Source organism: Enoplosus armatus, chromosome 24, assembly GCF_043641665.1.
Source record: "Enoplosus armatus isolate fEnoArm2 chromosome 24, fEnoArm2.hap1, whole genome shotgun sequence".
Lineage (NCBI taxonomy): Eukaryota > Metazoa > Chordata > Actinopteri > Centrarchiformes > Enoplosidae > Enoplosus > Enoplosus armatus.
Window position 1 is genome coordinate 6,039,208 of NC_092203.1, and position 25,430 is coordinate 6,064,637.

General features: G+C 41.3%; 4 protein-coding genes across 5 annotated transcripts; all 4 read left to right on the top strand.

The window, feature by feature from the left end:
* Positions 1-578: 578 nt before the first annotated feature.
* On the top strand, positions 579-7,252 carry abcb6a (ATP binding cassette subfamily B member 6 (LAN blood group) a). The gene is made up of 19 exons (XM_070930915.1): positions 579-1,094; positions 2,060-2,200; positions 2,419-2,608; positions 3,063-3,155; positions 3,332-3,524; positions 3,788-3,909; positions 4,007-4,116; positions 4,219-4,284; positions 4,539-4,664; positions 4,894-4,970; positions 5,101-5,164; positions 5,247-5,332; positions 5,465-5,522; positions 5,633-5,737; positions 6,083-6,257; positions 6,376-6,488; positions 6,752-6,846; positions 6,945-7,013; positions 7,093-7,252. The coding sequence occupies exons 1-19, from the start codon at positions 579-581 to the stop codon at positions 7,250-7,252; spliced, it is 2,559 nt and encodes an 852-aa protein (XP_070787016.1).
* A 1,738-nt stretch (positions 7,253-8,990) lies between these two features.
* Positions 8,991-13,305, top strand: cnppd1 (cyclin Pas1/PHO80 domain containing 1). Its single transcript, XM_070930639.1, has 8 exons — positions 8,991-9,091; positions 9,618-9,720; positions 10,008-10,089; positions 10,193-10,313; positions 10,439-10,567; positions 10,657-10,718; positions 10,941-11,058; positions 11,258-13,305. The coding sequence occupies exons 1-8, from the start codon at positions 9,029-9,031 to the stop codon at positions 11,903-11,905; spliced, it is 1,326 nt and encodes a 441-aa protein (XP_070786740.1). The 5' UTR covers positions 8,991-9,028; the 3' UTR covers positions 11,906-13,305.
* Positions 13,306-13,957: 652 nt separating this feature from the next.
* On the top strand, positions 13,958-17,683 carry prkag3a (protein kinase, AMP-activated, gamma 3a non-catalytic subunit). Of its 2 annotated transcripts, none has more exons than XM_070930916.1 (13): positions 13,958-14,060; positions 14,210-14,249; positions 14,421-14,521; positions 14,667-14,748; positions 14,838-14,896; positions 15,180-15,240; positions 15,331-15,385; positions 15,501-15,627; positions 15,746-15,911; positions 16,032-16,069; positions 16,177-16,323; positions 16,424-16,616; positions 16,933-17,683. In XM_070930916.1, the coding sequence occupies exons 1-12, from the start codon at positions 14,043-14,045 to the stop codon at positions 16,538-16,540; spliced, it is 1,011 nt and encodes a 336-aa protein (XP_070787017.1). In that variant the 5' UTR covers positions 13,958-14,042; the 3' UTR covers positions 16,541-16,616; positions 16,933-17,683. The 2 variants fall into 2 exon arrangements, with proteins under 2 accessions (XP_070787017.1, XP_070787018.1); XM_070930917.1 differs by having other exon boundaries at positions 15,180-15,225.
* A 402-nt stretch (positions 17,684-18,085) lies between these two features.
* retreg2 (reticulophagy regulator family member 2) lies at positions 18,086-24,593 on the top strand. Its single transcript, XM_070930554.1, has 9 exons — positions 18,086-18,339; positions 18,845-18,948; positions 19,540-19,570; positions 19,972-20,101; positions 20,606-20,690; positions 21,059-21,196; positions 21,668-21,756; positions 22,275-22,410; positions 22,709-24,593. Exons 1-9 carry the CDS (start codon positions 18,086-18,088, stop codon positions 23,512-23,514), a joined length of 1,773 nt encoding a protein of 590 aa, XP_070786655.1. The 3' UTR covers positions 23,515-24,593.
* The last annotated feature ends 837 nt before the right edge of the window (positions 24,594-25,430 follow it).

Below are 25,430 nucleotides of genomic sequence, written 5' to 3' on the forward strand. Positions count from 1 at the left end.
GAGGAGTGAGAGGTACTTGTGAAGTTGTCAGCGACCGCCTGGCAAATAAGGTAATGTTACAACTAACAACAACGTCTTACTTTATGCGTAGTCTCTGAAATACATGTTAAAAGTGTTAAATTCCTTTTGCTTCTTTTAATGTGAATGATGTTGCAGTGGGTGTATAAACAGTTTATGTAGTTTGTCGTTCGTATGAAGTGTTTGTGTAAGGTGTTCTGCCCTCACCATTTGGCAAACATTTGGATAATGTGTGGCAAAGGGTTTGTGTGGTGGTGCTTTATAACCAACAGCTAAAGCAGGTGCAGTAGTGAGCCATGAGTCAGCGACTAAAGATGTCGCTGAAGTTCACGGCCTAATATAGCAGCCGCAAGCAGCCAGACAAGTTGGTGTAGAGAGTCTGAGAGAGAGGAACACTTGCTTTGTTTGGAGGATAGTTTTTATTTTTATATCTGGTTGTATTTTTATTTTAAGATGTACAGTCTTCTAGACATATAAGCTGTTACATTTAATCTTGCACTTTATCTGTGGTTGTACTGTATCTCTAATTAAATGATTTCTGTCCCTCTCCAGCTGCAGCCATGGTGTTTATGCAGAGCTACTGCGAAGCCAATTCCTCCATCTCCCACACATGGGTGGATGAAGGCATCTCCCCCTGCTTCTACTTCACACTGGTCCCCACCATCCTGCTCACCATGGCCGTCTTCCTCGGCACCATCCACTGCATATTTTACCAGAAATATGGCACAGCAATGGAACCCAAGTTCATCCCACGCTCCCGCCTCTACAGTTTCCAGCAGGCAATCTCCGTCCTTCTCCTGGTCCAGTTTCTGAGTGGGATGGTGTGGCGGGCTGCCAGCGGAGGAGAGCTCCCAGGCTATGTGGTGTTGCACGGCTGCTTCTCTGCGCTGGGCTGGGCCTGGGCTATAGTCCTGCTCAGGGTGGAGAGACGTAGGGTCCTGGTGATGGACCGGACGAGGGGCCATAGCACGGCCCTGCTGTTGTTCTGGGCTGTGGCTTTCTCAGCTGAGAACTTGGCCTTCATCTCTTGGTACAGTCCTCACTGGTGGTGGGCCCTGGAGAACACTCAACAACAGGTAAGGAAAGATTGAACGTCACATCAGATCCATTTTGTAATCATCATTTTAAAACTAAAAACCCAAAAAAGCACAGTGTAGCACAAGTCTATATTTTTACACTATTTTCAGACTGAGTTTGGTCAAAATATTGTACACTTTATGCTGCATACAGATCATAAACATTACTTCACCACTGTCCTCTGGTTCCACATGCAGCTTGGCTTATTACCATTCTTATCTATTCAAGATTAAGTTTAGTTGACTTTATTTCTCTAATGTTGATCCAAGAATGAGCTGACAGTGTATGCCTTTATTCTGCATAAAGATAAAACTCTTGGGCCAAAGTGTAGTTATTTATTAAAGACAGGTGTGTCATTTGAGTCACCGCTCAAAGCTGTGTAGCCTGTCTTGTGTCAAGTATAACAAACTACTCACCCAGCCATCAATGTTAGTGAGCGCAAGACTAGAGGCTTTTTTTGCTGAATCATTGCCCAGTGTGGCGTTCACATCCCAAAAGACACTGTTAAGCAATCAAATCATCAAGACAAAATCTGGCCCCTCCCATGCTGAGTCAACTGCAGTCGTTTCAACTTTGTGGTTATATAATTGTAAGCATGACTTGACATGATTTGTGTGTTTTAAGGGATTCTTTGTATTATTTTATTGGCCCTTAACTTAAAATGTTGCTTTGTAATATGCATACTACTCCTCAAACTGTACTTTACTCAATTTGATACCTAATTTTCAGTCTAAAGTCCCCTTCATAAAAGGAGTCTAGATTAAATATTGTATGATAAGATATTGACATAAGTTACTCAGAGGATTGGTCACTGTATAATAAATTACGCATCTCATTTAGCCATCAGTTTAGTCATTTCTTCAAACACAGCTGTGTTACGAGCATCTCTCCACTATCGCATGCTGATTAACTGCAGTCTGGTATCCATGTTGATCTTGTTCTTAATTGCCTATGAACCTCTCAGGTGCAGTTTGCCCTGTGGTTGATGCGCTACATGGGCACCGGGCTGCTCTTCTTTATTGGTCTCAAAGCTCCAGGGTTGCCACGGAGACCATACATGCTGCTGATAAACGAAGATGAGCGGGACGTAGAGAACAGCGGGCAGGTTAGTGATGCACAAATAGCAAGTTTCCCCCCTGTTTTGAAGCAACATCAGGCTGTACTGTATTGTCAGCTTTATTCCTACTGGTTTATCTCGCTACAGTAAAACCTGTGACATCCCTATTTGGCAATAATATTTCAAAATTTCAGGCATGCCCTCTATTTCACTGTTATACACTATGCAATGCCGTGATGGGTATTTAATATATTTCTCCACCTCAGAGCCTTTTGGGCAGAACAGAAGAGAACCAGTCTACCTGGCAGGGTTTCAGGAAGAAAGTCCGCCTGCTTCTCCCCTACATGTGGCCCCAGGGCAACATCTTCCTCCAGCTACTGGTCCTCTTCTGTTTGGGGCTGCTTGGAATCGAGAGAGCTATTAACGTCTTTGTACCCATTTACTACAAGAATATTGGTGAGTGACGTATCTTTTTACCTAATCCTGTAGACTCACATGTTCGAGCTGCTTCTCAAGTTAAATGGCCTGTTTCTGCAGCTACGTTGCTGCAACAAGCCTAAGCCACAAGCTAATAGTGGTTTTTATTTTATTTTATTTTATTCAGTTTGAGCCACGGGTCGAATGCCTCAAGAGCCACATAAAAAAACATCCCAACATAATGTTGAATATACACCTAGTGGCTTGTAGACAGACTTATCAAGTTTAACACACAGCGTTCCTCAGGATGTGTGATAAAATTGAGACATAACCCTTCTCCGGATAGCTTTGTGCCTCCAGAGGGCCAGAGAGAGGAATATAAGATACCTTGGTGTCTCATTTATCGCCTTGTTTATCTACCTTATCTTCAAGCCAAATACCTAACCGTCTGACTTTTTTCTCATTTACCTTTATGTCTTTGTCCCTCTCTCAGTGAATGAACTGACTGATGGCAGCAGCTGGCACACTCTGTCTACGACAGTGTGTATTTATGTCCTGCTCAAGTTCATGCAGGGCGGCGGGGCAGGTAGGACCAACTCATTCATGTTCTGGATGCATAATGTAGAGAGTGGGCTTTATAGCGTAGAGAAAGACAAATACTCTATAAGTGATACTGCACAACGATTTTCTGTCTCACATTTCACATGATAGCAGTGACAAGGCTTGTCCACCACTTTCACCTTTATCTTCTCCTCCTCCCAGGTGCCTCAGGGTTTGTCAGTAACATACGCTCTTTCCTGTGGATCCGGGTGCAGCAGTACACCAACCGCGTGGTTCAAGTGCGTTTGTTTTCCCACTTGCACGCCCTCTCTCTACGCTGGCATCTGGGCCGCAAAACCGGCGATGTGCTGAGAAGCATCGACCGTGGCACCTCCTCCATTAACAGCCTGCTCAGGTTAGATTGCTCTGGATGTATGATGGAGGATTATAAATGTTGGAATTATTAATTAGTTAAGCTGTTTAGCTACACGGTATGAGTGCTTGTCAAATAAAGTAGGAATTAAAATGGCTCCTAGCTTTGCTGTAATAATTGCAATTGATCATCACACTAAGATACAATCAGCAATCCAGCAGAAAATTCCAGACATGTAATAGGACCAGGGTTTTTGTCTGGACCCATATTTTTCCTGATATTTTATTCTCCTTTTTCCCTCACAGCTACATAGTGTTCAGCATCTTCCCAACCATTGCTGATATTGTCATTTCGATCATCTACTTCATCACTTATTTCAATGCCTGGTTCGGCCTTATTATCTTCGTCTGCATGGCCCTGTACCTCAGTAAGTAAATTCTACAATTTTATTCATAATATTAAACAATGTGAAACATTAACATTTTCCCTGAAAGATTTCTGATTGCTGATAATATTTCCACCAGCTCTGACCATCATCATCACTGAGTGGAGAACCAAGTACAGACGAGACATGAACCAGCAAGACAACAATGCCAAGTCCAAGGCTGTGGACTCCTTGTTAAACTTTGAGACGGTACATCAAACGTTTTGTTGTCCATCTGCCTTTTGGTTCATCAAAAAGTGTAAATTATTCCAAGATGTCAAATTTTGTTGCACTTTTTTTTCTCTTCAATAGGTAAAATACTACAATGCAGAGAGCTATGAAGTCAGACGTTTCGAGGATGCCATCTTAAAATATCAGGTAAGTCAGAGATATTGAGACAGGTTTCTATTTTGACCCTACGATTGGTCTTATTTTGATCATTTTGGTAGCATCAAATCTGAATTTACATGAGGAGTAGTCCTCTGTTGTGGCTCCCAGTATTGCTTTCTGTCATTGTTACAAAGAAATCAGTATCTGTATGTGGAAGCCTATTTAAAATGTATCCATTATTAAAATATGTAACCAACCCATACAGGCATGCGTCTAATGGTTCTTTTTCTCCTCCTGTATAGGTGTCGGAGTGGAAGACCCAGGCATCCCTGGCCTTCCTCAACCAAACACAGAACCTCATCATTGGATTGGGTCTGCTGGCAGGCTCCCTGCTCTGTGCCTACTTTGTGACTGAAGGAAGGTTTATGGTACTGATCACACCGATATGCCCTTTATGATACTGAAGGTGGCGTTTCATGACATCATTATAGTCCAAAATATTTCTTATATTGCTTATATTCTTTTATAATTCTCAGTCTCTGCTTGAGCTTCTAAAATGATGTCTTGAAATAAGTTCACATATATTGTACGTTTTACTGGTCAAAATGTGAAGAATAACAGTGCTAGTTTGACTGTGAAAAAAATCTCTTATCATAGGTAGGAGATTTTGTTCTCTTTGGTACCTACATCATCCAACTGTACACCCCCCTCAACTGGTTTGGAACCTACTACAGGTAAGAGGAGGCGGAAAATTCATCCATCTGCCTTAAAGGTTCTTACTTTTGGTTTAATAAGAAATTCCTGTGCTTGTGGTTAATTCTCGTTATTGTTGTTAACTGGTGGCTTTTTTTTTTTTTACTGCAGAATGATCCAGAATTCTTTCATTGATATGGAAAGCATGTTCAAACTTTTTCAAGAAGAGGAAGAGGTACGTTGGAAACTTTGGTCTGTGTTTTCTGTATTATGATCCACTTTTTTTTTACATTCTCTGTATTTGTTCTCTTATGCAGGTGAAAGATGTAGTAAATGCTGGGAATTTTATCTACAATCTGGGAAAAGTGGAGTTTGAGAACATTTACTTCAGCTACACAAATGGGTTGGTTCACATTTGACTTGATAGCCTGGTTTCAACTAAAATTGCGTAAAGTTGGTTAGATTTAAGTCAACGTGTATATACACCCATTTTTTTTACAATACTCAGATCTTAGATTTCCTCACTGTTTTACAGCAAGGAGATTCTCAAGGATGTTTCCTTCACAGTACATCCAGGACAGACAGTGGCCCTGGTAAGTCAACTTAACATCATAATAGATGTTGCCCTCTACTCACTCATACATTTGAACTGCCTGTGTTCAGTTTTGACTATACAATTATAATTATGTGTTAATCTCCCCAGGTGGGACCATCAGGCTCTGGGAAGAGCACCATCATTCGACTCATCTTCCGTTTCTATGACGTTCAGGGAGGCTGCATTAGCATTGATGGCCAGGATATATCAAAAGTAAATGTTTGGCACCAGAACTAGTACATGAGAATACAACACAATACCAAGTACAATTGAGCATACAGTAATATAGTAGTAGTAGTAGTAGTAGTAGTAATATAGTAGTAATAAGTAGTTCTCATATGCATTAGAAGGCACTGTGCATCATTTCACATACAAATAAATATATCTAACTGCTGTAAGCATGAATTAGTCCCTTGTTGTGTTGCTCTTGAGATTACCAAGGGCAATCAAAGAACAAGTTACAATATCTTTAATATAGCTGTATGCAGCGGTGTGTGTTTACAGGCACACTCTGGACTAGTAATCTTCATGGACTGTGTCTTCATTATCTTTCCTAAGGTGAAGCAGCAATCTCTGCGAGCTCATATCGGTGTGGTTCCGCAGGACACCGTGCTTTTCAACGACACCATCCAGGATAACATTCGCTACGGCCGCATCTCTGCGAGTGACCAGGAGGTGGAGGAGGCTGCTATAGCTGCTGACATACATGATAAAATCATGACCTTCCCTGAAGGTAACCTATAGATTAACCCTTCTGTGCTGTTCTCGAAGTTTAGACATTTTTTTTGTTGTGCCACAGAGCAACTGTAAGATCTCTGGTTTTACCACCTACCTGTATTCTTCTCTGGCAGGATATGGTACGCAGGTGGGTGAAAGAGGTCTGAAGCTGAGTGGAGGAGAGAAGCAAAGGGTGGCTATTGCCAGAACCATCCTCAAAGCACCACAGATCATCCTGCTCGATGAGGTGAGATCACAAAAAGGAGCAATGACGTCTGAGTGGACAAACAGACAGAAGCCAGAAACTGTCATGTCATTTATGAATCTTAAGATTGAAGCCTTGGAAAACGTTACCATGTTGCTATTTATGAATCAGTTGCTGCTCAGCTTTTACTTAACTGAAAGGGCTTTCAGACACATGTTGCCCAACTTGTTTCACTATCATTCCACTTTGAATGGCTAGAGTTATTTCTGTTATATCCGGTTTTAACAAATCATGTCTCTCTGTAGGCCACATCTGCACTAGACACACAGACAGAACGCAACATCCAGGCCTCATTGGCTAAAGTCTGTGCCAATCGTACAACAGTTGTTGTAGCTCACAGGTAAGAGATGCATATACTGTAGTTTTTAGTTTTTTCAATTTCCTTTGTTTCAGGTTTTATCTAATGAGTTGTGTGGATGTTTTTTTTTAATATAAAAGGTTGTCGACCATAATCGGAGCAGACCAGATTCTGGTTATCAGTGATGGTCGTATTGCTGAACGAGGACGGTGAGTGTGCCTTTTTGACTTATGCAGTACATCCCCCTTTTCACTGAACTCCAAGTGACTCACTTTCTCTCCATCCAAGACATGAAGAATTGCTGCTCAAGGGAGGCCTGTATGCAGACATGTGGATGAAGCAGCAGCAGGCCCTGGACTCAGATTCCTCGTCAGAGACAGAAACCAAAGACTGCAAGTCTGAGAAACTACAGCCACCATCAACCTCTTCAGGGCACCAAGGCCACTGAATGTATTTCTCTAAACAAAGAACTCTACATTTTGATTCCCCTCCTAATTGTAAAAAGTTGATAGATGATTTTAACATGATAGAACACTCAGCAAGATGAAAATGTTTATTTTAATGTTAATTAATGTATTTTCTTTTTTCTGAATGTGCGATGGCAAGTCATGGAGAAAAGGGAAGGTGTTAACAGAACTGAGGAGGTGAAAACACTCTGATAGTATTCAAAAGACATTTTTTTTATACCCCAATGGTAATTAGTTGTGATTATGCCCAAGGTTTTTATGTGGGAACGGGAGCCAAAAGGTCACTTTATTACCAAATCATAAAAAAAGATTTTTCAGAATTTCCAACCATAACAACTTCATTACAAAGCTAAAGAATGAAAAGTAGTGCATGTTGTCTCATGCCTTCATCCAGATGACATCCTGAGTGTTTAAATTTGTAGTACCTGAACTTGCTTTGAGGATATTGTTTTTAGAAGCCTGCCACCTTTTCACCTTTGTTTTTCATATTAAACATTGTTTTGTTTTGTTAGTTAGTGCTGTTTGTCTACTGAAAACAAAACAGCCAACATTTTATTCTTAGACATGATACAAATTATTTAAAGATACACTCTAATAACCTCAACACTACATCTTGTTGAATTCATGAATGACAATGGTTTGGTATACAAGCCACCGGGGATTATATTCATCTTTGTCAATTTTTGAGCTCTGCTGTTATTTAAAGTGATGCTTTAAAGCCTCTTTTGATCACTAAGGCAAAGCGGAGTGTGTTGCTCGTCTGATAATTGTGTTTTCTAAATTGTTGTCAAGGCAAAATTTGGCAATCGTGTGGATTTTCTAAAACTGATTTGTATATAAAGTTGTACAATCCATCTCTGCCTGTTGTTGGCAGTTAAAGACAATATACCTGTCTCATGGCAGACATTTTAACTTGGTACAGGGATGTATTGGAGCCAGGTTATTAGTTAGAGCTGTGCTTTTGCTGCATTAAGTCAAAATATCTGCCATGAAAAAGATATACCATCAAACTCAGTGGCCCATGCAATTATAATACCCACCATTATTCCAACTTAATGTAATATATAAGTATATACAGTCATATTTTGTCATAACTTTATTTTTTTTGTCTTACATCTACCTCACAAAAGGTATTGTTCTTTTCAATTGCATTTTGTAAATATTCTGTCTTGTACTTGTGAAAAATAAAAGTTTTTTTTGTCCATGTGTTCCAGTCTGTAAAATCAAAACACTATAGTTACCACTTCCAGTCCAGCTTTGATAATGTCATGCGAAAGTAGCAGTATACTTACAGCCATCACAAATTATTCCATTACTTAGTTCTGCTTTTAACTGGACAAAAACATCTGTACACTGAACTGCAGCTTCCTGTCATGATTAACAGGCGGGCTGTTTACATCCATAATAACTGATGCTATACCAGTAGGTGAACTTATTGGTATTTATCAATAAATGTTGCTAAGAAACCTCATCAGTAGAGCAGTAGTAAAAAAAATAAATGTATCCTTTGGCCAATAGGAGTTCACAACTGTTATGTATGTGCTCTACAGCTGTTATGTATGTGCTCTACAGCGCGCCCTCTCTCAGCATCTGTGGGAAAGAGAGGCAAACAGCTGGAGGCTTCAGTCGTCACTGGCTGTCCCCGGTCAGGGCGTGTTGCTAGCTGATCTCTACTACGAGAGTCTAGACAAGCGGGGGCCAGGCCAAACAGTCGTCTTTTCAACATTCGGCAGACTAATGTTTAATCTATAGTAGATATGGATTTCGACGCTTTATTTAACGAAAAGACATTTCAGTTTTCGGACTTCCAGGAGTTCACGGTATGTTGTTGCTTTGACACCTTACTAGGTCAACAAACTGCAGAAGCTAACGCTAGGCGCATTAGCTAAGTTAGTGCGTTAGCGTTGGGTCCTTGTCCGTATATGCTGACCGATGACATTATCCTGTTACGACCATACCAAGTTACATGAAGGTTACGACTCTTTGTCGTTTAAAAAATCTGAATGGAAATAACGGTTTAAAGTTAAGATAAGTTATGCTAGCTCATATAGCTAGTGTCATTTTACGCTCGCTCTGTCGATCAGCTACAGGCCTAGCGTTAGCTTAGCTAACGTTATAGGACATGGTGGCTTTACGGGTAACAGTTGCTGTAAACGATAAGCAAATGCGGTATTCATGGAAATATTTGTAAGATTTCGTGTTTGTATAATTAGTGCTGATCATATCAGCTACTTTGTTTTAAGGTGACGCGTTTTACGTCAAGTATAGTTACTGCTTTGCAACTTAGCTAACCTAGCTAGTTCCTCAAAACTACAGCAACGCTAGCTAATGTTATTGTCTTTACAGTTTCTTCCTGGACACCAGAAGTTGACTGAACGAGTTAGAAAGCGATTGTATTATGGCCTGGACAAAGACGTTTCTTTTGATGCCCTCTCTTGCCCTGTTACAGGTGAGTTAAATGTTAACGTTTAAAGTAGGTTAATGTTAGTACAAAGAACTAAGCTCCTCCCCGGCTCACCTTCATAAGAAATACTGGAAGTACAAGTCTGTTTTTCTGACTTGCTGTAAGTCCATGTCAGGATAAGAGGATGTTAATGTTATATCAAACATTTTTGGGAGAACTTCAAAGTTGTGCCAGTATGTAACTTACATGTTACATGTACGCAAGTAACCACTAAACTTAAATAGATGGATGCAATCACACGAGTTGACTCTTTTTACTCTCTGGGTTTACAGATATTGCCGTTGAAATTTTCCAGAAGTCTGCCCCAAGCCCAATACGAAAACTTCAGAAGAAGTATGCTGCTCATGTTTCCAGGTTTGTGCTGTATATTATGCAAGTATGCATATATTATACATTATTTCGGGAACTAAACGTAGTGCTACCAGTCATACATCTAAAATGAACCTTGTTACTTCAGGGAGGCTTGCATCTCTCCGTGTGCCATGATGCTGGCTCTAGTTTACATAGAAAGGCTTCGACATAGAAACCCTGAATACCTACAAAAGATCTCCTCCTCTGACCTCTTCTTGATCTCCATGGTATGTGTTGGGTTCAAATACCATTCTAAATGTGTCACTGTGTTATTTCTAGCATGGAGTTTGATCTTTTGTTCCGAGTTATAATATTGTATTGACAAACGCATTGATCTCTCATTGTGAATTAGATGGTTGCCAGCAAGTACCTGTATGACGAAGGAGAGGAAGAAGAGGTTTTCAATGATGAGTGGGGAGCAGCTGGGAAGCTGGATGTCAAAACTGTCAATAACCTGGAGATGAACTTCTTGAATGCCATTGTAAGTGTGTGTGCGTTTGCATGTGTTGTCTGTTTACATGCATGTTTGGTTCAAGTTCTTTGTCCCAACCATTGTGTTCCATCTTCTAGGAGTGGAGCCTCTTCACCGAGCCAAATGACTTATTTGATATACTAAGCCAACTGGAAACCAGGTTGGTGGTCAGCTATGTATAATTTACACTACACAAAAATACAGTGTCTGTAAGAAAATCAATGTCTAAAAATTGACATTAAATGGACATCAAAGAGTCTTTTCAAGAGTCAAACAAGCCTGCTGTGATTCAATGTTGTAAAACAAAATGTGAAAAAGTCGGGCAATACTTTTTAGCAGCACAACCAGTTTGCGTGAAAAGACTATTTCTGACTCTCTCCAGCATAGCAGAGCGGCAGGGGATGAAACGTGGCTGGTTCACCTACACTGACCTCTGTGTGCTGCTGGAGCAAACAGCATGGAGTCAAGCCCTCACAGCCATCTACCAGCACTTTACCAAGGTGAGAAGGGGATTTGAGTTGAATGGAGCTGAGAGGATATTTATATTGGGATGTTCCAGGTGTATTTTATTCAAAATGTCTTTTTGTTTTTGTTCTCCATTTATAATGTAACCGTAAAGTCATATTATTAAAAGGAGGAATTTGGTATTAGAATTGTTCGGTTTGATCATCAGATTTGAACTCATAACTTTATTTTCAGGTATCCTGTATGCTCGGCCTGGTCTATCTGACCAGTGTGGCTGGCCTCATTGCCACCAGCGCTGTGCTGCACCAGCTCAGTCTCTCCAGAAGCGGCCAGTCCCTGCTTCCACTTCCAGCTGAGATTAGCCTGGCCCACCTTCAGACCTCCAACATAAACTCGAAAGCTCCGCCTGCAGCCCAGCGCTTCCCCTGTTTTGTCCTGGCCAACAAGAGTCTGAACCGTCAGACCGATGCACTTGGAATTGGCCAGCACCACACACAAAGTCCCCCATCAGCTTCCTCACAGACATCAATATTGTGTCTCTGGGGCTCCCTCCTTGCCTCAATGGGTCACATACATCCTGAAACAAATTCTGAGATGGAAGCCCCCAAAACCTGGTCTCCTGCCTCCTTCTTCTGTCCTGGCTGTCTTGCATCCCTCCCTCCTCTTCAGTGCGGGCTTAGAAACACCTCAACAATCTTCACTCATGGTCCCCTTGATGACCACCAGCGCCATGCACCATGGCTGTCTCCCAGCCTCCTTGGAGGGGCGGAACCAAGTCTGAACTCTCGCCTGGGGTTGTTTCCTCCTGTACAGCTGGGACCCTGCCATCCAAAGTCTATGTTACCTGTTGACAAAGCCCAAGCTCTGCTCATGCCCGGCTAAAGACTGGCAAACCCCTTGCTGTCAACCTGTAGTGATAGACTCTGGAAATGAAACCAGCATTGTTTTCATGACTCATCAACTGCGTCATGTTTTTGTTTACTTTTCCAGATCTAGAATACAGGAGCAAAGGCAAGAGAAATTAGGCACTTTTCAGACAGGGTGAGAATTTGATAACACAGCACAGGGTGGAAATTCACTTTCAGTTCTCTAATGCAGAATACATTTGCCATAGTAAAATGCCATAGTGTTCAGTTAATGCTCTGCCACTGTAGAGAAGTTCACAAGGAATTTGAAGATAATTTGATATGTTTTTTTGGCAACAACCAAACCTGTTTTGCTACACACATTTACCATTGTTCAGACCTGTCGGATGGTGATGCAGGGCCCGTGTGAGGAGTGTCCTTCGAGTTATTATATCACAGCTGCTTGCTACGTGGCAGGTTGATGAAAGCGTGTGGAGGTTTCACAGCATATCTGAAAGTTGAGTGTTTCACAGTATTTTTTTTTTTTTTTTTTATCAAGGGGGGCTCTGTGAAGAAGGGACTAAACCAGTTTACTTTTGCTACTTAATTTTGGCTTATCCATATTTGCTTAGTGTTACCATATATTTTTAATTTTTGCGTAAGAAGCTTTACATCAGACATTGGTCATACACATGCAGCAAGCACTGATTTTGTACACCAGATTTTTTTTTTGTTACCGCTTGTGAAACAAATTGTGTCCTGTCTTCGTAAAGGTTTCCTTTTTATTCAGGAGAAAGCATCAAAGAAAGGAAACATTTTCAAAGCAGGCACCGTCTCCATACCTCAGTTTAACTCATTGTTATTGACCAAACAGAAATCAAAAATATTTGCTGGATTTTATGTGGCAGCAGGATGTCTCATAACTGTTTTGTAACAGGGTAATGTTTAGCCAAATTTAAGAGATTAACCTGTAAGTTTCCCATTCTCCAAGGGGAAGAAGGTGTGTGTAAAAAGAATTCGCTCCTGGGGTTTCATGCAATTTCTCATTGGTTTCTGGTTGGTGTCTTTGAAGTGAAAATTTTGAATATAGCATGTAACATGTTAAAGGCTAACAGCAGTGTTTCTTTGTTGATGCGGTCTGGAATTTGCACATCTGGCTCCATTTCCATTGCTACAGGACATTTCACTCCATCATTACTGCATTGTCAAGTATCTAAACACCAGAGAGAAATTTACAGAATTGATTACTTTTTATGTACACAGTTACACATGGTCCCCAGGACATTTACTTTGTAATTGAACCTCTGACAAATTGCTCTGAGCATCTGAATTTGATACACTTTTGAAGTCCTTTAATTTTGTACATGGTGTAAAATGCAAACATTGTACAAATCTGTAGAAAAACCAAGAATTAATAAAGAATGCATTTCTTTGTGATATTTGTTAATCATCGTCTGTGTCAACAGCATGGTGTGAAGCCCGGACACACTACTGTCACAAGTTGACAGCCATCAATGTGCTTTGTATGTTTGGCCTCCCACAAAGACCTGTATGTAGCCTTGACATTTACTCTATATAGACCAAGAGTTCATGCCATTTTAATGTCTGACAGCAGGTGAAATTGTACCCTCTATCTGGGCCTTGATGGGGCGCCCCGGTAGCTCACCTGGTAGAGTGTGTACCATATTAAGGCTGAGTCCTTACAGCAGCACGTCGGGTTTGATTCCAGTCCAGGCCCTTTGCTGCATGTCATCCCCTCTCTTTCTCCTATCCCCTCTTGATCATATGTACATGCTACATCCATCTGCAGCCAATAAATAGTGGCAAGACAGCGTGATCTGAGATGGCAGTAAGTGTTACAACGCAGCTTGAGAAATGCATCTTGAAAGCCAATGCTTTCCTGTAAACACCCATGAGGGCAAAGTGATGTTGAGTGTGTTTTACAGATAAGGGAAGCAGATGTCTGGTTTTGGCAGAATCTGGAGTGTCCCTCCTCCTGAGCCTGTGCCAGCTTCTTTTACTCCTCCCCTGCGCCCCTCCCCGACACATACCACTTGACAGTTCCTAATATAGACCCAACTGCTTTGTAGGAAAGGGTAACAAACCAAGCAGAGTCACCAACAGTTTGAGTCTGCTGCTCTGAAAACAACTTTTCATGGACACACAACAGACTCATGGAGCCTCCCACACAGGTGAAATGTTACTTTGGAATGAATATAAGTAGGAGAAAAGTGTTTGTAGATTTTAAACTATTATTGGAACCAAGGAAATGAGTAGCCTTGTGGATTTCAAACTACTTTGACAATGTCATGTGGAGAATGTTTCGCTTGCTGTATTGTAGGTGTCATTCCCAGAAAAGAAGCAGGAAATACAGAAACAAGGTATGATTACAACAATTGGCATACATGTGTGTTTTGATCTGTCTTTGTAAATGACAGGGTTGTATGTACATATGCCAAGTATATAGATCTGTGTTGTCCATGCTTGTTTGTAACCATGTATGTGTAGGTGTGTGTATTATGATATGTGGTATAATATGTGATTCCTCACAGAGGCTGATGCCACAGTCTACATGAATTTCATGAAGAGTCACTGCTGTTACGATGCCATTCCAACCAGCTCTAAACTGGTCATATTTGATACCTCACTACAAGTAAGACTGCAGCTTTTCAATGGGAACATTAAGACAAGACTATTTCTGAAAACTAGTACTGAAACACACAGGAGGTTGGATCAACATCTGTATGTTTTTGCTTGTAAATGCTCACTCTGACTGTGTGAATGTATTACTTCCAAAGGTGAAAAAGGCCTTTTTTGCACTGGTGGCAAATGGCTTGAGGGCTGCGCCTTTATGGGACAGCAAGTTACAGAGATTTGTGGGTAAGACAAGGGATTAACAGCATCGCCATAGTGAAGCATTGATCACTTTGAATTATAATAATGGGAACATAAATGCTCTTCTCTCACAGGTATGCTGACTATTACAGATTTCATCAACATCCTCCATTGCTATTACAAGTCCCCTATGGTGAGCATGAATGCCCGACACTTTAAAGCCTTTTAAACTCAGTTTAGCTTCATTGTTGTAGAGTTAGTTCTCCCACAATTTTAAGTATTATTTGACACCACGTCTTTTTATTATTAGCCACAGATGGTCGTAAAGCAATGTTATTTTATCAGCACAGTTAGAATATTTGAGACAATGCTGGCAGTACAACACCGTACTTGACAGAAGGTTTTGCAGGGTCGCAATGTTTGATTTGTCCTCTATCTGTAATTATTGACTCATAACTTGGGGTTTCCCTCTGAAGGTTCAAATGTATGAGCTGGAGAGCCACAAGATTGAGACATGGAGAGGTGATTCATTTCAAAGTAAATAACTCACACAGATCGATGATGTTATCTCTGCGTACACATCTCTGTGAATTGCCATTAGAGCGCTCTCTCTCCTCTTCTGTCTAGATGTCTGCTTACATTCTTCCAATCACTTCCTTATTAGCATTTCTCCTGAGGCCAGGTGAGTGCACACAACACTCTCAGATGTAATCTTTTGATGCTATTTTAACTCTGTTTACATTCCAGTCAACTGTCTATCCAGGCAGTAAATTCCTCTGATGTCTCTTTCCTCTTAGCCTCTTCGATGCCATCTATTCCTTACTTAAATATAAGATCCACAGGCTGCCAGTCATCGACCCAGAGTCTGGAAATGTCTTGCACATTCTGACCCACAAAAGAATCCTCAAGTTCCTCCATATATTTGTGAGCAACTCAGATATTTAGCATCTCATTTACTTTCATTTAATTTGCCATAGCCTTGCCACGAAAAAAAGGACTGTGGCAATCATGTTCTTCTACTGTGCTGTGTGGATGTTTTCAGGGGGAAAAAGTTCCCAAGCCTTTGTTGATTCGAAGGCAGATCCAGGAGCTTGGCATTGGAACTTTCAGGAATGTCGCCACTGTTCAGCAAACAGCAACACTTTACAATGCCCTCTCCATTTTTGTGGAGAGGCGAGTGTCTGCACTACCTGTGGTGGATGCACAAGGTATGCTCTTAAAAATCGATGATGAGTATTTGAGTATTACAGTTTACCAATTAAATACACTGAAGAAAGTATCCAAACTCTAGCACTGATATAACAGCATCCAACAATTTGTTTTCTCAGGCAAAGTGGTGGCACTCTACTCAAGATTTGATGTGATTGTAAGTAATATAGAGAAACATGGTTTCTTTCAAGAAACCGAATGTCTTACGCTGTTTTTGCTGACACCTGCTCAGACACTGGGGTAACTGTGTTTGCTCCATGGCAGAATCTAGCAGCCCAGAAGACTTACAACAATCTGGACATGACTATGCAGGAGGCCGTTTGCAGACGTGGATGTTTTGTTGAGGGAGTAATCAAGTGCTATCCTGATGAAACCTTGGAAACCATCATAGACCGTATAGTCAAAGCTGAGGTAGATATTTTCTTCAAAAGAGTTTCATTTCTCATCAAATCATAAGATCAGAGAAATACAAGAGAACATTCTGTCCTTATCATTTTCCTGCTTATCCCAGGTCCATCGGCTGGTCCTGGTGGACAAGGCTGATGTGGTGAAGGGCATCATCTCCCTGTCTGACCTGCTGCAGGCCATGGTCTTAACCCCTGCAGGTATTGACGCCCTTTTGTCCTAGCACCAGGGGACAGAGGGCCCCCTTCCCTCCATTACCACCTGTGTAGGCTTGAGTCCTGGCCAGTGTACCCTGCCAGGTAGGCACGGGAGCCTCTTTCCCATCCCACTCCCACCCTGTTGTGTGGTAACCAGCACCCAGAGGCCCTGACCCCACATGTCAGCTTTCCATGTGTTTCTCATTGCAATAGAAACCCTTATGCTGCTTTCACATTCACTGTTATGTGCAAATGTCCAAATCTTGCGCACAAACACATAGACATGCATGTGCTCTCACTCACTCAACTCAATCTGCTTGACAGATGCTTTGCAAGCAAGGATCATCCATATCGTTTGAGGATACTCATGATAGTTGCTTAGAGTAGAATGATAGTAGCTTTTGCTTGTGTCTTTCAGGAATCAACTTGTGAATGAAGCGAGCGATCACAGGAGGAAGACAGATTCCCTGACTGTGCTGCTGTTTACATTAAGATGATCTATGTGCTGTGTTCAAATAACAATAATGAAGAGTGAGCTGACCATGAGACTGTAATGAATCTCTATAGGCCTCCAGTATAATGTCCATATTGGCTGCATTTGATCAAATTGATCTATATATGTTTACTCAAAACTGCATATTTCTTTATTAAACATTCGTATCAAAACGTGCTGTTGAATGGTCTTTTCAATGTTCATTTCCAAGAGAAATACAGTAAATGGACTAATGCTGAAGTGTGCTTATATGGAGTTTACAAAATAGATTATCAGTCATAGTAGTTGCAGTAATAGAAGTATCTGTAGCACTGGAAGTGAGAGGCTGTGCATGTTTGGGAGAGCTTATGCAACAGTTCATGGATGCAGCAGTATCCCCAACCACACGGTGGTACACTTGGGCTTTAACCCCATTCTCTCCATACAGTAAACAAGGAAACACGTGACTGTGTTTTTTTCTCATCCGTGACGGGCCTTGTGATCTGTCCGCCCATCTGTGTAATTGGTACATCAAGTTGCCAGAAATTGTCAAGAATAAGGCCGGAAATTGATATTGCCTTCAAAGTAAAATAAAGTTACCTGACATAAATGTAATCAAATTTTAATGGAATTACTATTAGTCATTACATTAAATATAAAGTTATCTATATAACACCCTGGATAGGTTTTGCATTTAGTCTGTAAACTTTAAACATCATGTTTGTAATGAATAAATAAATATGTATTCAATATAAGTTATCTTTTAATTAAACATATTTGGCTTTCACTTTCCTTTTGGTACTCTGTGTATTTTTTTTTGTTTCAAAGTCATAACCATGATCTTTTTTGTGTGTCTAGTTTCGCACTGGTCGCTCTATAATTGTTCGGTTGTTTTTCAAAACTTATATCTTCATTCACCAAATAAATCGTCTCTATTGATCATGTTCGCTTCGTTACTTGTGTACTTGTCGCTACAGGCGATGTCTTTTATTTCGAAAGTCACCACCGGAAGCTTTATTTTTTTAAGACTGTCACACTTGACGCTGATCTTTCCATATACCCCGTGATACCCAAAACAACATAACAAAGTGGGGGAAACATGGCGAGCGAAGAGGAGGCAAGAAGACGCCCCTCGATTACCTCGTCTTCGGTCGGCCTGGAGGCTCTGTTCCCTGCAGGGACATCGGAGCAGGCCTGCGGAGACTCAGATCCGGAGCTCGTCCGCCTGCGGGAGCGTCTTCAGGGTTGGCTATCGCAGTATGAGCCCCTACTGCTATGGGTGCAGAGGCTGTTGGTCTGGGAGAGGCCGTTATACAGCATCACTGTCGCCCTGACACTCAACACATTATTCTGGTAACCGTCGAGTCCGTGTTAAATCACGTTTTCCACCTTTTTGACAGCTCGATAAGGCTGCATTCACCATCATTAGCTAGCTGGCTAACGTCAGCTAGGATATTACGAGTGAATGTCAAGATAAGTTAGCTAATCCCACGTCTTTAGCCTAATGCTAACGTAGCTTGTAAGCCAGTTTAAACTTAATTTTCAGCACGGCAAATATGGCGTCATGCATTAAACACTATCAGGAAAACACTATTGCGCTGACAAAATAAACAGCCAGAGTTATTTTGAGTTGTTGCTCCAGTTAGTTTTTGTTCTGCTAATCCTAATAAACACTCATGTCATGCTGAGTGGCCCAGGCCTTGTTAACCAGCTGTCACCGGCAGCCAACTAACAAAAGTGCTATGTAGATATATGTATTACGTTGGCAGTGAGTTTCGTGACATTATATGTATGTTTACTACATTTATATGTTTTTGTGTTGAACATATGCAAATTGCTAGGCTGTTTATCTCCACAGGCTCCTGTCATCCACCTCCCTGCGGCCTCTGTTCCTGTTGAGTGTGTCCCTGCTGGGACTTATGCTACTGGAGAGATGGAAGCCCAAGTTGCCCATCATTACTAGTAAGCCCAGGCCTTTATGTAATTTGAATCTCGTCCTCTGGGTTTGTCACTCATTGCTCAAGCAAATGTTCACAGTTGTTAAAGCCAATTAAAATATATATTTGCGGAACACAGTACCTTCACTGGATGGAGAAGCCTGCTACAACTATGTCACTGTTTACATTGTGTGTGTTTATCTGCTTAAGATGTATTTTAAAATACTTTTATGCAACTTGCATGAACACCATCCTGGTAGGGGGGTTGGTTTCCTGTGGAGACATCAAATTGTCATGATACTGTATAAATTCTGTTTTCAATCAGAAGGGGTATCCATGGCAAATACCATGTTGCTATTAATTTGAAGCTGCTGATAGCTGACAGTTCTGGAATATTCAAGAAAGGGTGTTTGCTTTCATACATTTGTGAGATTTTGAGATTCTGCAGTGTTTTTTCATTGTGGGAAGGTGGGAAATCATCAAGTAGTGACTGAAAGACCCTACATCTATTGAAAATCAGCATAGTGTTATTATTAGTATTCTTATGCATCAGGTAATGCATACCTTATGAAAATGAGATGTGGCAGAAAAAAGTGTGTTTTTTCTCCTATTGCAGTTCAACATGCAGAGGCTCACCCCGTTCAAAGGTATGTAGTGTGTACATGATAAACAGATTACTTGAAATATAGTTTTATTTATGACACTACTCTTGTGTTTTCATATCCTGTTGTAACTCAAAATACGATCATTTGTTAAATTCTAACAGCTTGAAGTCTTTGTGTTTATGACATTTTCCTCACATGTCACACCATATCATCAGAACTAATCACAGGCTACTGATCGAGTTTAGTATGTTGTGTCTGTGTTCATCTGTGTGTGTCTCCCTCCCTCCACTGTCATTACATGAACATGGAGTCCTACTCTACCTCCTCTCTGGAATCATTTAAATACAGCCTGAAGTACTTTAAGTACAGATTTTCATTCTTCAAGTGTTGATTTTGTCGCTATCTTCCCATGTCTGTTTGTGTGTGTACTTGTTTGCATACAGTGAGACAATGAGTGTAGAGCAGCGTCTGCTCAGTATCCCTGAGCTCAGCCACCACCTGGCTGAGAGCTACCTGACCTGCTGCCTGTACCTGCAGGAGATGCTGCTGTACAAACGACAGAACCATGGCAAGGTACGGCACTTTGACTCCCCCCATTGAAACACAAGGAAAGGAATGTACAGAAATTATGTCACATATTTCAGACACCCTAAATGTTTGCATTTTTGGTCAGTCCGTGCAATTACAAATTCACCGTTAATCTACTGAAAATAAAGACAAATTGAAATAATATGTCACTGACTGAAGATATTTATGAGCGTATTGAAAGCAGACGCAGCCAAATACTGTGTGTGAAAGTCAACATTGCTAACAATATGGCTGAATAAACGACAAAGATGACGAAGAGATGCTTATGTTTAGTTTACCTGCAGACTAAAAACGTTACTGTAAGTATGGAAGTCAACAAAGCACAATGCAAACTGTCTGATCTCAGCAAGTGCTGCACCCAAACATTCTCTTCTATCATACACAAACACCCCACACACCTGCAGAGATGCCTCTTTTTCACTTCTTCGTCTTGTAACCCTTGCAGCTTAAAGGTGTAGTAGCCTAATTTCTCTTACTTGCTATTCCCAGTTCTGTGTGATGATGTGCAGTGGCTGTTTTGTACTTGCTGTGGTCGGACATTATGTACCAGGAATCATGATCTCCTATATTATAGGTGAGTCACCTCTTGCCTAATTGACATTAAAAACTGTTATGATAAGCCCTAAATTCTGATTGGATGTGTGCTTGTCATGACAAACAGAGGGTGTGTGATAATAGGGAGTAATTACATTCCTCGTTAATGCCTTTACTCAATATCAGGAATCCTGTTGGTGCAGGTTAATGCTTAGCTAATAGGTCATACTTGTATTTTAATAGTTTGTAACAGTACAACTATTCAAATGTATCACATAATGTGATCCTCATTACAAAATCAGCCTTTTTTGCATAGACTCTGTGTGCATTTGCAGCATCTTGCTTTGATACTGGTGAAGAATAAGGACAGTATAAAGTTGTCAAAGTTTTGTCTGTGCACCCATTTAGTCCTGAGTGTGCTGTTGTGGCCACTGGTGGTGTACCACGAACTGATCCAGAGGATGTACACGGGCTTGGAGCCAATCCTGATGAAACTGGACTACAGCATGAAAGGAGATACCGAACATCGCAAGCACGACAAGAGGAGTGAGTGCTACACCGTCAGGCCTAACTTGTGTGCATTACATTAAATTAAAATCCTGCTGCTATTAAAACACATGCTTGTGTTTGAAACATTAATACAGGACTTAAGCATGCTAGGAGGAAGTGTTACACAAGGAGCTTCAGTTTTGAATCAATGTAGATCACCTTTCGTTTCCCTCTTACTGATACCCAACCTCAGACGCAAACCACTGCAAACACAGAAAGAGTAGATATTGTATCACCACCTGTTACATAGCTGTGTAAATAGAACAGTGTTGAATATCAAGAAAGTATGATTATAAATTCCTTTGGTTATATTTGTACCTAGATCCCATATCTCCCAGTGTAACAGGTTGTTTGAATCAGTTCTTACAGTCATTTGTCACCATTGTGTCATTGTGCATATAAAGTTCACATGCATTTCCTTCTCCAGGGTGACATTTTTAAAAGTGTGTATGTGTGTTTTGTTAACAGAGGTGAAGAAGGAGGTGGAAGAGGGTGACGAGCCGAGAGCTGAAACAGAGAGTGAGAGTGAGGAGGAGCTGTCCTGTTTCGCCCCAACGGTATGGACACACACCTGAAAACTCAACCCACATTACACTGCTGCATAGAGTAGACTTTTATGAGGGTGTGTGTATAGCATAAGATCATAAGACCAATAGAGGAAGCACGTGTTGTGGTCGTGTTTTTTTTTTTTTGGCCGGAATGAGAATGGAGCTCTGTAGTAAATGGCGTCAAGGAATATATTTCAAGTATTTCCACATTCCATGTATGCAACTGTCGCCTGAACGTAGTACTTCGATTGACAATGTTGATGTGATGTCAGGTATTCAGCTGCTCCGTCTATGGAATGAATTAAGACCTGCAGAGTGTAAACTCATTGTAATTTATCTGACTGGTGGTCTGCTTCAGTCCTTGAAGGTCACAGTCCCCAGCCTTCTTCATGCCATGTGTAAATTCACATAATGCTGAACTCTTGATGCCAAATCTCTCTTATATTCACCCTTTTTATTTATGTTATGAGAAAGATGATGCTATATTTGTGTTTTAGCAGTGGTGTAACACTGATTTTGTTGCTCAGGTGGATGTGAAGACCACAGCTCTGGCGATGGCCATCACAGACTCAGAGCTGTCGGATGAGGAGGCATCCATCTTGGAGAGTGGAGGGTTCTCAGTTTCCAGAGCCACCACTCCTCAGCTCACTGACGTCTCTGAAGGTAAATGATCGTATCAACATCACACCTCAGTTTAATCTTATACAGCATATACATTCAGTTCAGCCAGTAGGAATTCACAATATAGTGTTCTCATATTTAGTCAAATGTGTCCTTTGTCATACTTCACTGTTTCTGTGCATCAGTGGTTTTATTTTAACTGAGTAATTAAAGGATTTTGCACTTTTTCTGTCTGTCTAAAACCAAAAACATCTCGATGTTTAAAGTGTTCTGTAAATTCTATTTGGCTTAGATGCTTGAGTTGGTTGGGTAAGATTTTGCTTTCTCATCTTTACTACAGACCTGGACCAGCAGAGTTTACACAGCGACCCAGAGGAGTCCTACCTGCGGGATCTTCCTGAGTTCCCCTCAGTTGAGGAGTTCCCGTCCATCGAGCACAATCTGCTCCACTTCCCTCTGCGAGGCGCCGGCCAGGGTAACGCAGCCCAAGACAGTGCTCAATCAGAAGGGGAACCGTTGAGCCCCGCCAGCCTTCTTATCCAGCACCTAGCATCTCCGCTCCACTTTGTGAACACACACTTCAACGGACATGGACGACCACCTGGGGGTGAGGGCATGTTGCCTGTGCCAGGCGTGGGGGAGGAGGCGGGGAGGCAGGAGGCAGAGGAGAAGGAAGCTGCAGTGACCCAGGGTACACAACTGTCCTTGGAGGCCTTGAGCGAGGAGATAGTGAGCACAGCCATCTCCACTGTTGTGCAGAACACTCTGTCAGCCCTGCTACGCTCTAGTGAGGCCAGCGAGGAGCCCACCTTGGCTGAGTTTCTTCCCACTGAAACCCCACCGGGTGCTCTGGAGACCTCCACCCAACCCACCGACACCACTGCTAACACTACAGTTACTACAATAGGGGCGCTGGGGGCTGATGAGGACCCGGATGAGGCAATTACGACAGAAAGCGGCGCCGGTGAGGAGATTCCTGACGACACACTAGTTGCGACCGAGGACGAGGACTTTGAGCTTCTGGACCAAAGTGAACTGGAGCAGTTGGATGAGGGGCTGGACCTCAGCTCTGACAGACAGGTGGTGGGAGGGGCCTCAGGAGCTCCAGAGACACCTCCATCTCCTCAGCATCAACCACAGTCATAGCTTCCCCGTTGCCTCCAACTGTTTTGTTTTTATTTGTACGTTAGAACTACGTTATATCCCTACATACTGCTATATACAAAACATTTATCAGAAAGTTTGGCATTTAATACTGTTGGTTGGTGATTGTGTGGCAGATGGTTGAGATTACTCGGTGCGTTCAGCTTTCATAGCCTCTCATTTGCAAGGGTCTGCTTAGCCTCTGAGTTGTTTCTAGTCCAGGACCATCATATTATTGGGATCATGCTGCTATCAAGTGGCATTCATAATGACACAGCTTTAATCTGTGCACTTAAATACCCAAACTACAACAGAAAATCATCATTATGCATTTACAGGAGTGTTTTTTTTGTGGTGTTATACGGCCTGCTGGCCTCATAGCATCATGTTCAATGAGAGCAGGTTCAGGGCAGAACTGGCTTGGGTTAACTGTTATAGAGACATCATTATTGTCGGGGGTTGCATTTTTCTGATTTTCTGGTTTTGCTTTATCATCTAGCAAATTCGCAAGCAAGTTTCTTACTGCGTAGTGAAAAACCTGTCCATGTTCAGGGTCAATAATGATGCCTTTATTTTCCTCTTTGGCTAAGAGCTTAACCCTCCCACCTTGTTTTTTCATTCAGAAGCAGATGTTTATCTAGATGGTGTTATGAAGAGTTGAAATGTTGGATTATATAACTATTAATATATGCTATAAATTATTTAATTTAACGGTCAGTCGCTGAAACGTTACTGTTGAGCTGAGGGGGAGTTTAAAAGTAAATTGAATCCCTTCAGTTGCCCATAATGATTGTAAAATAATTGTTTTAATGACGACATCGTATACGTCCAGGTTTAAAAATGTAGTTACGTGTTCCCAGAGTTAGACTTAGTAAAACAATAGTATTGTCCTTCACTTTATCCTTATCTCCAAGGTCTCCAAGGTTAGTGTTTTGACAGAAGCATTCAGTCATTAGCGGTCTTTCACTTGTTGCCTGGAAATGGAAACTTAATCTTTGACATTGTTGGATGTTGACAAGTCGTAGATCTTTACCCATACACGAGTGACTTTGATGTGGCAAGATAAAAGAAGTGTTCCTGAATTTCCTCTCTGTGATTGATGCCTCATTTTTATTAATTGTGAATAGAATTTAATTTCATACATCCATATGTAATTGAATTTATTCTTGACCCACAACTTTGTTGAAAGACACAGGCTTCTCGTGAGCTAGGCCCATCAATACCCAACTATTTGTACATGTATAGTCATCACTGGGATATGTATATCTACCAAATAACCTCCTTTGTGCCACGACAAGTCCATGCATGCCATGCTTCACGCATGTATTTACCATCAATATTTGAGGTCAGTTTTCAAAAGAGTGTTACTTTTACACTGGAGCAGATTTTGTTCTGTTATTGGAGGGACATAATATTTAAATGGCACATTATGTATCTGGCTGTGGCTGAGGATTTGTGGAAAAAATCAAGCACTATGCTCGACTGTATAAAGAGGCCAGTTTTGCTTTTGTAAACCACTCAGCATCCAAATCTCAGGGGTGGGTTGTACAAATTGAATATAGCATTGCAGAATATGTGTCCATTTCCCGACTTGTTGTAGTGCATTGTATTTGTACTAACCTCTCCTTTTTTCAGACAATGCCTCCTTGTGTATAGTGTAGAAATGCTAAAAAAAAAGAAAAAAAAGAACGTGTATATTCTGCATGTAAAAACAGCACTCTGTTCAAGTTCTCCTTGTCAACTGACAAAGTATTTTGTGAGGAAAAAAAATCAATTTGAATGTTTCAGGTTAAAAGAGCCCATTCAATTCAGTTTGTTTAATATTAATTACCAACGAGGGGAATACAGGTTTTGATGTGTCCTCATTTTTAAGACTACCCAACTGTAAATGGAAATGGATGATGGCAAGTCATAACATC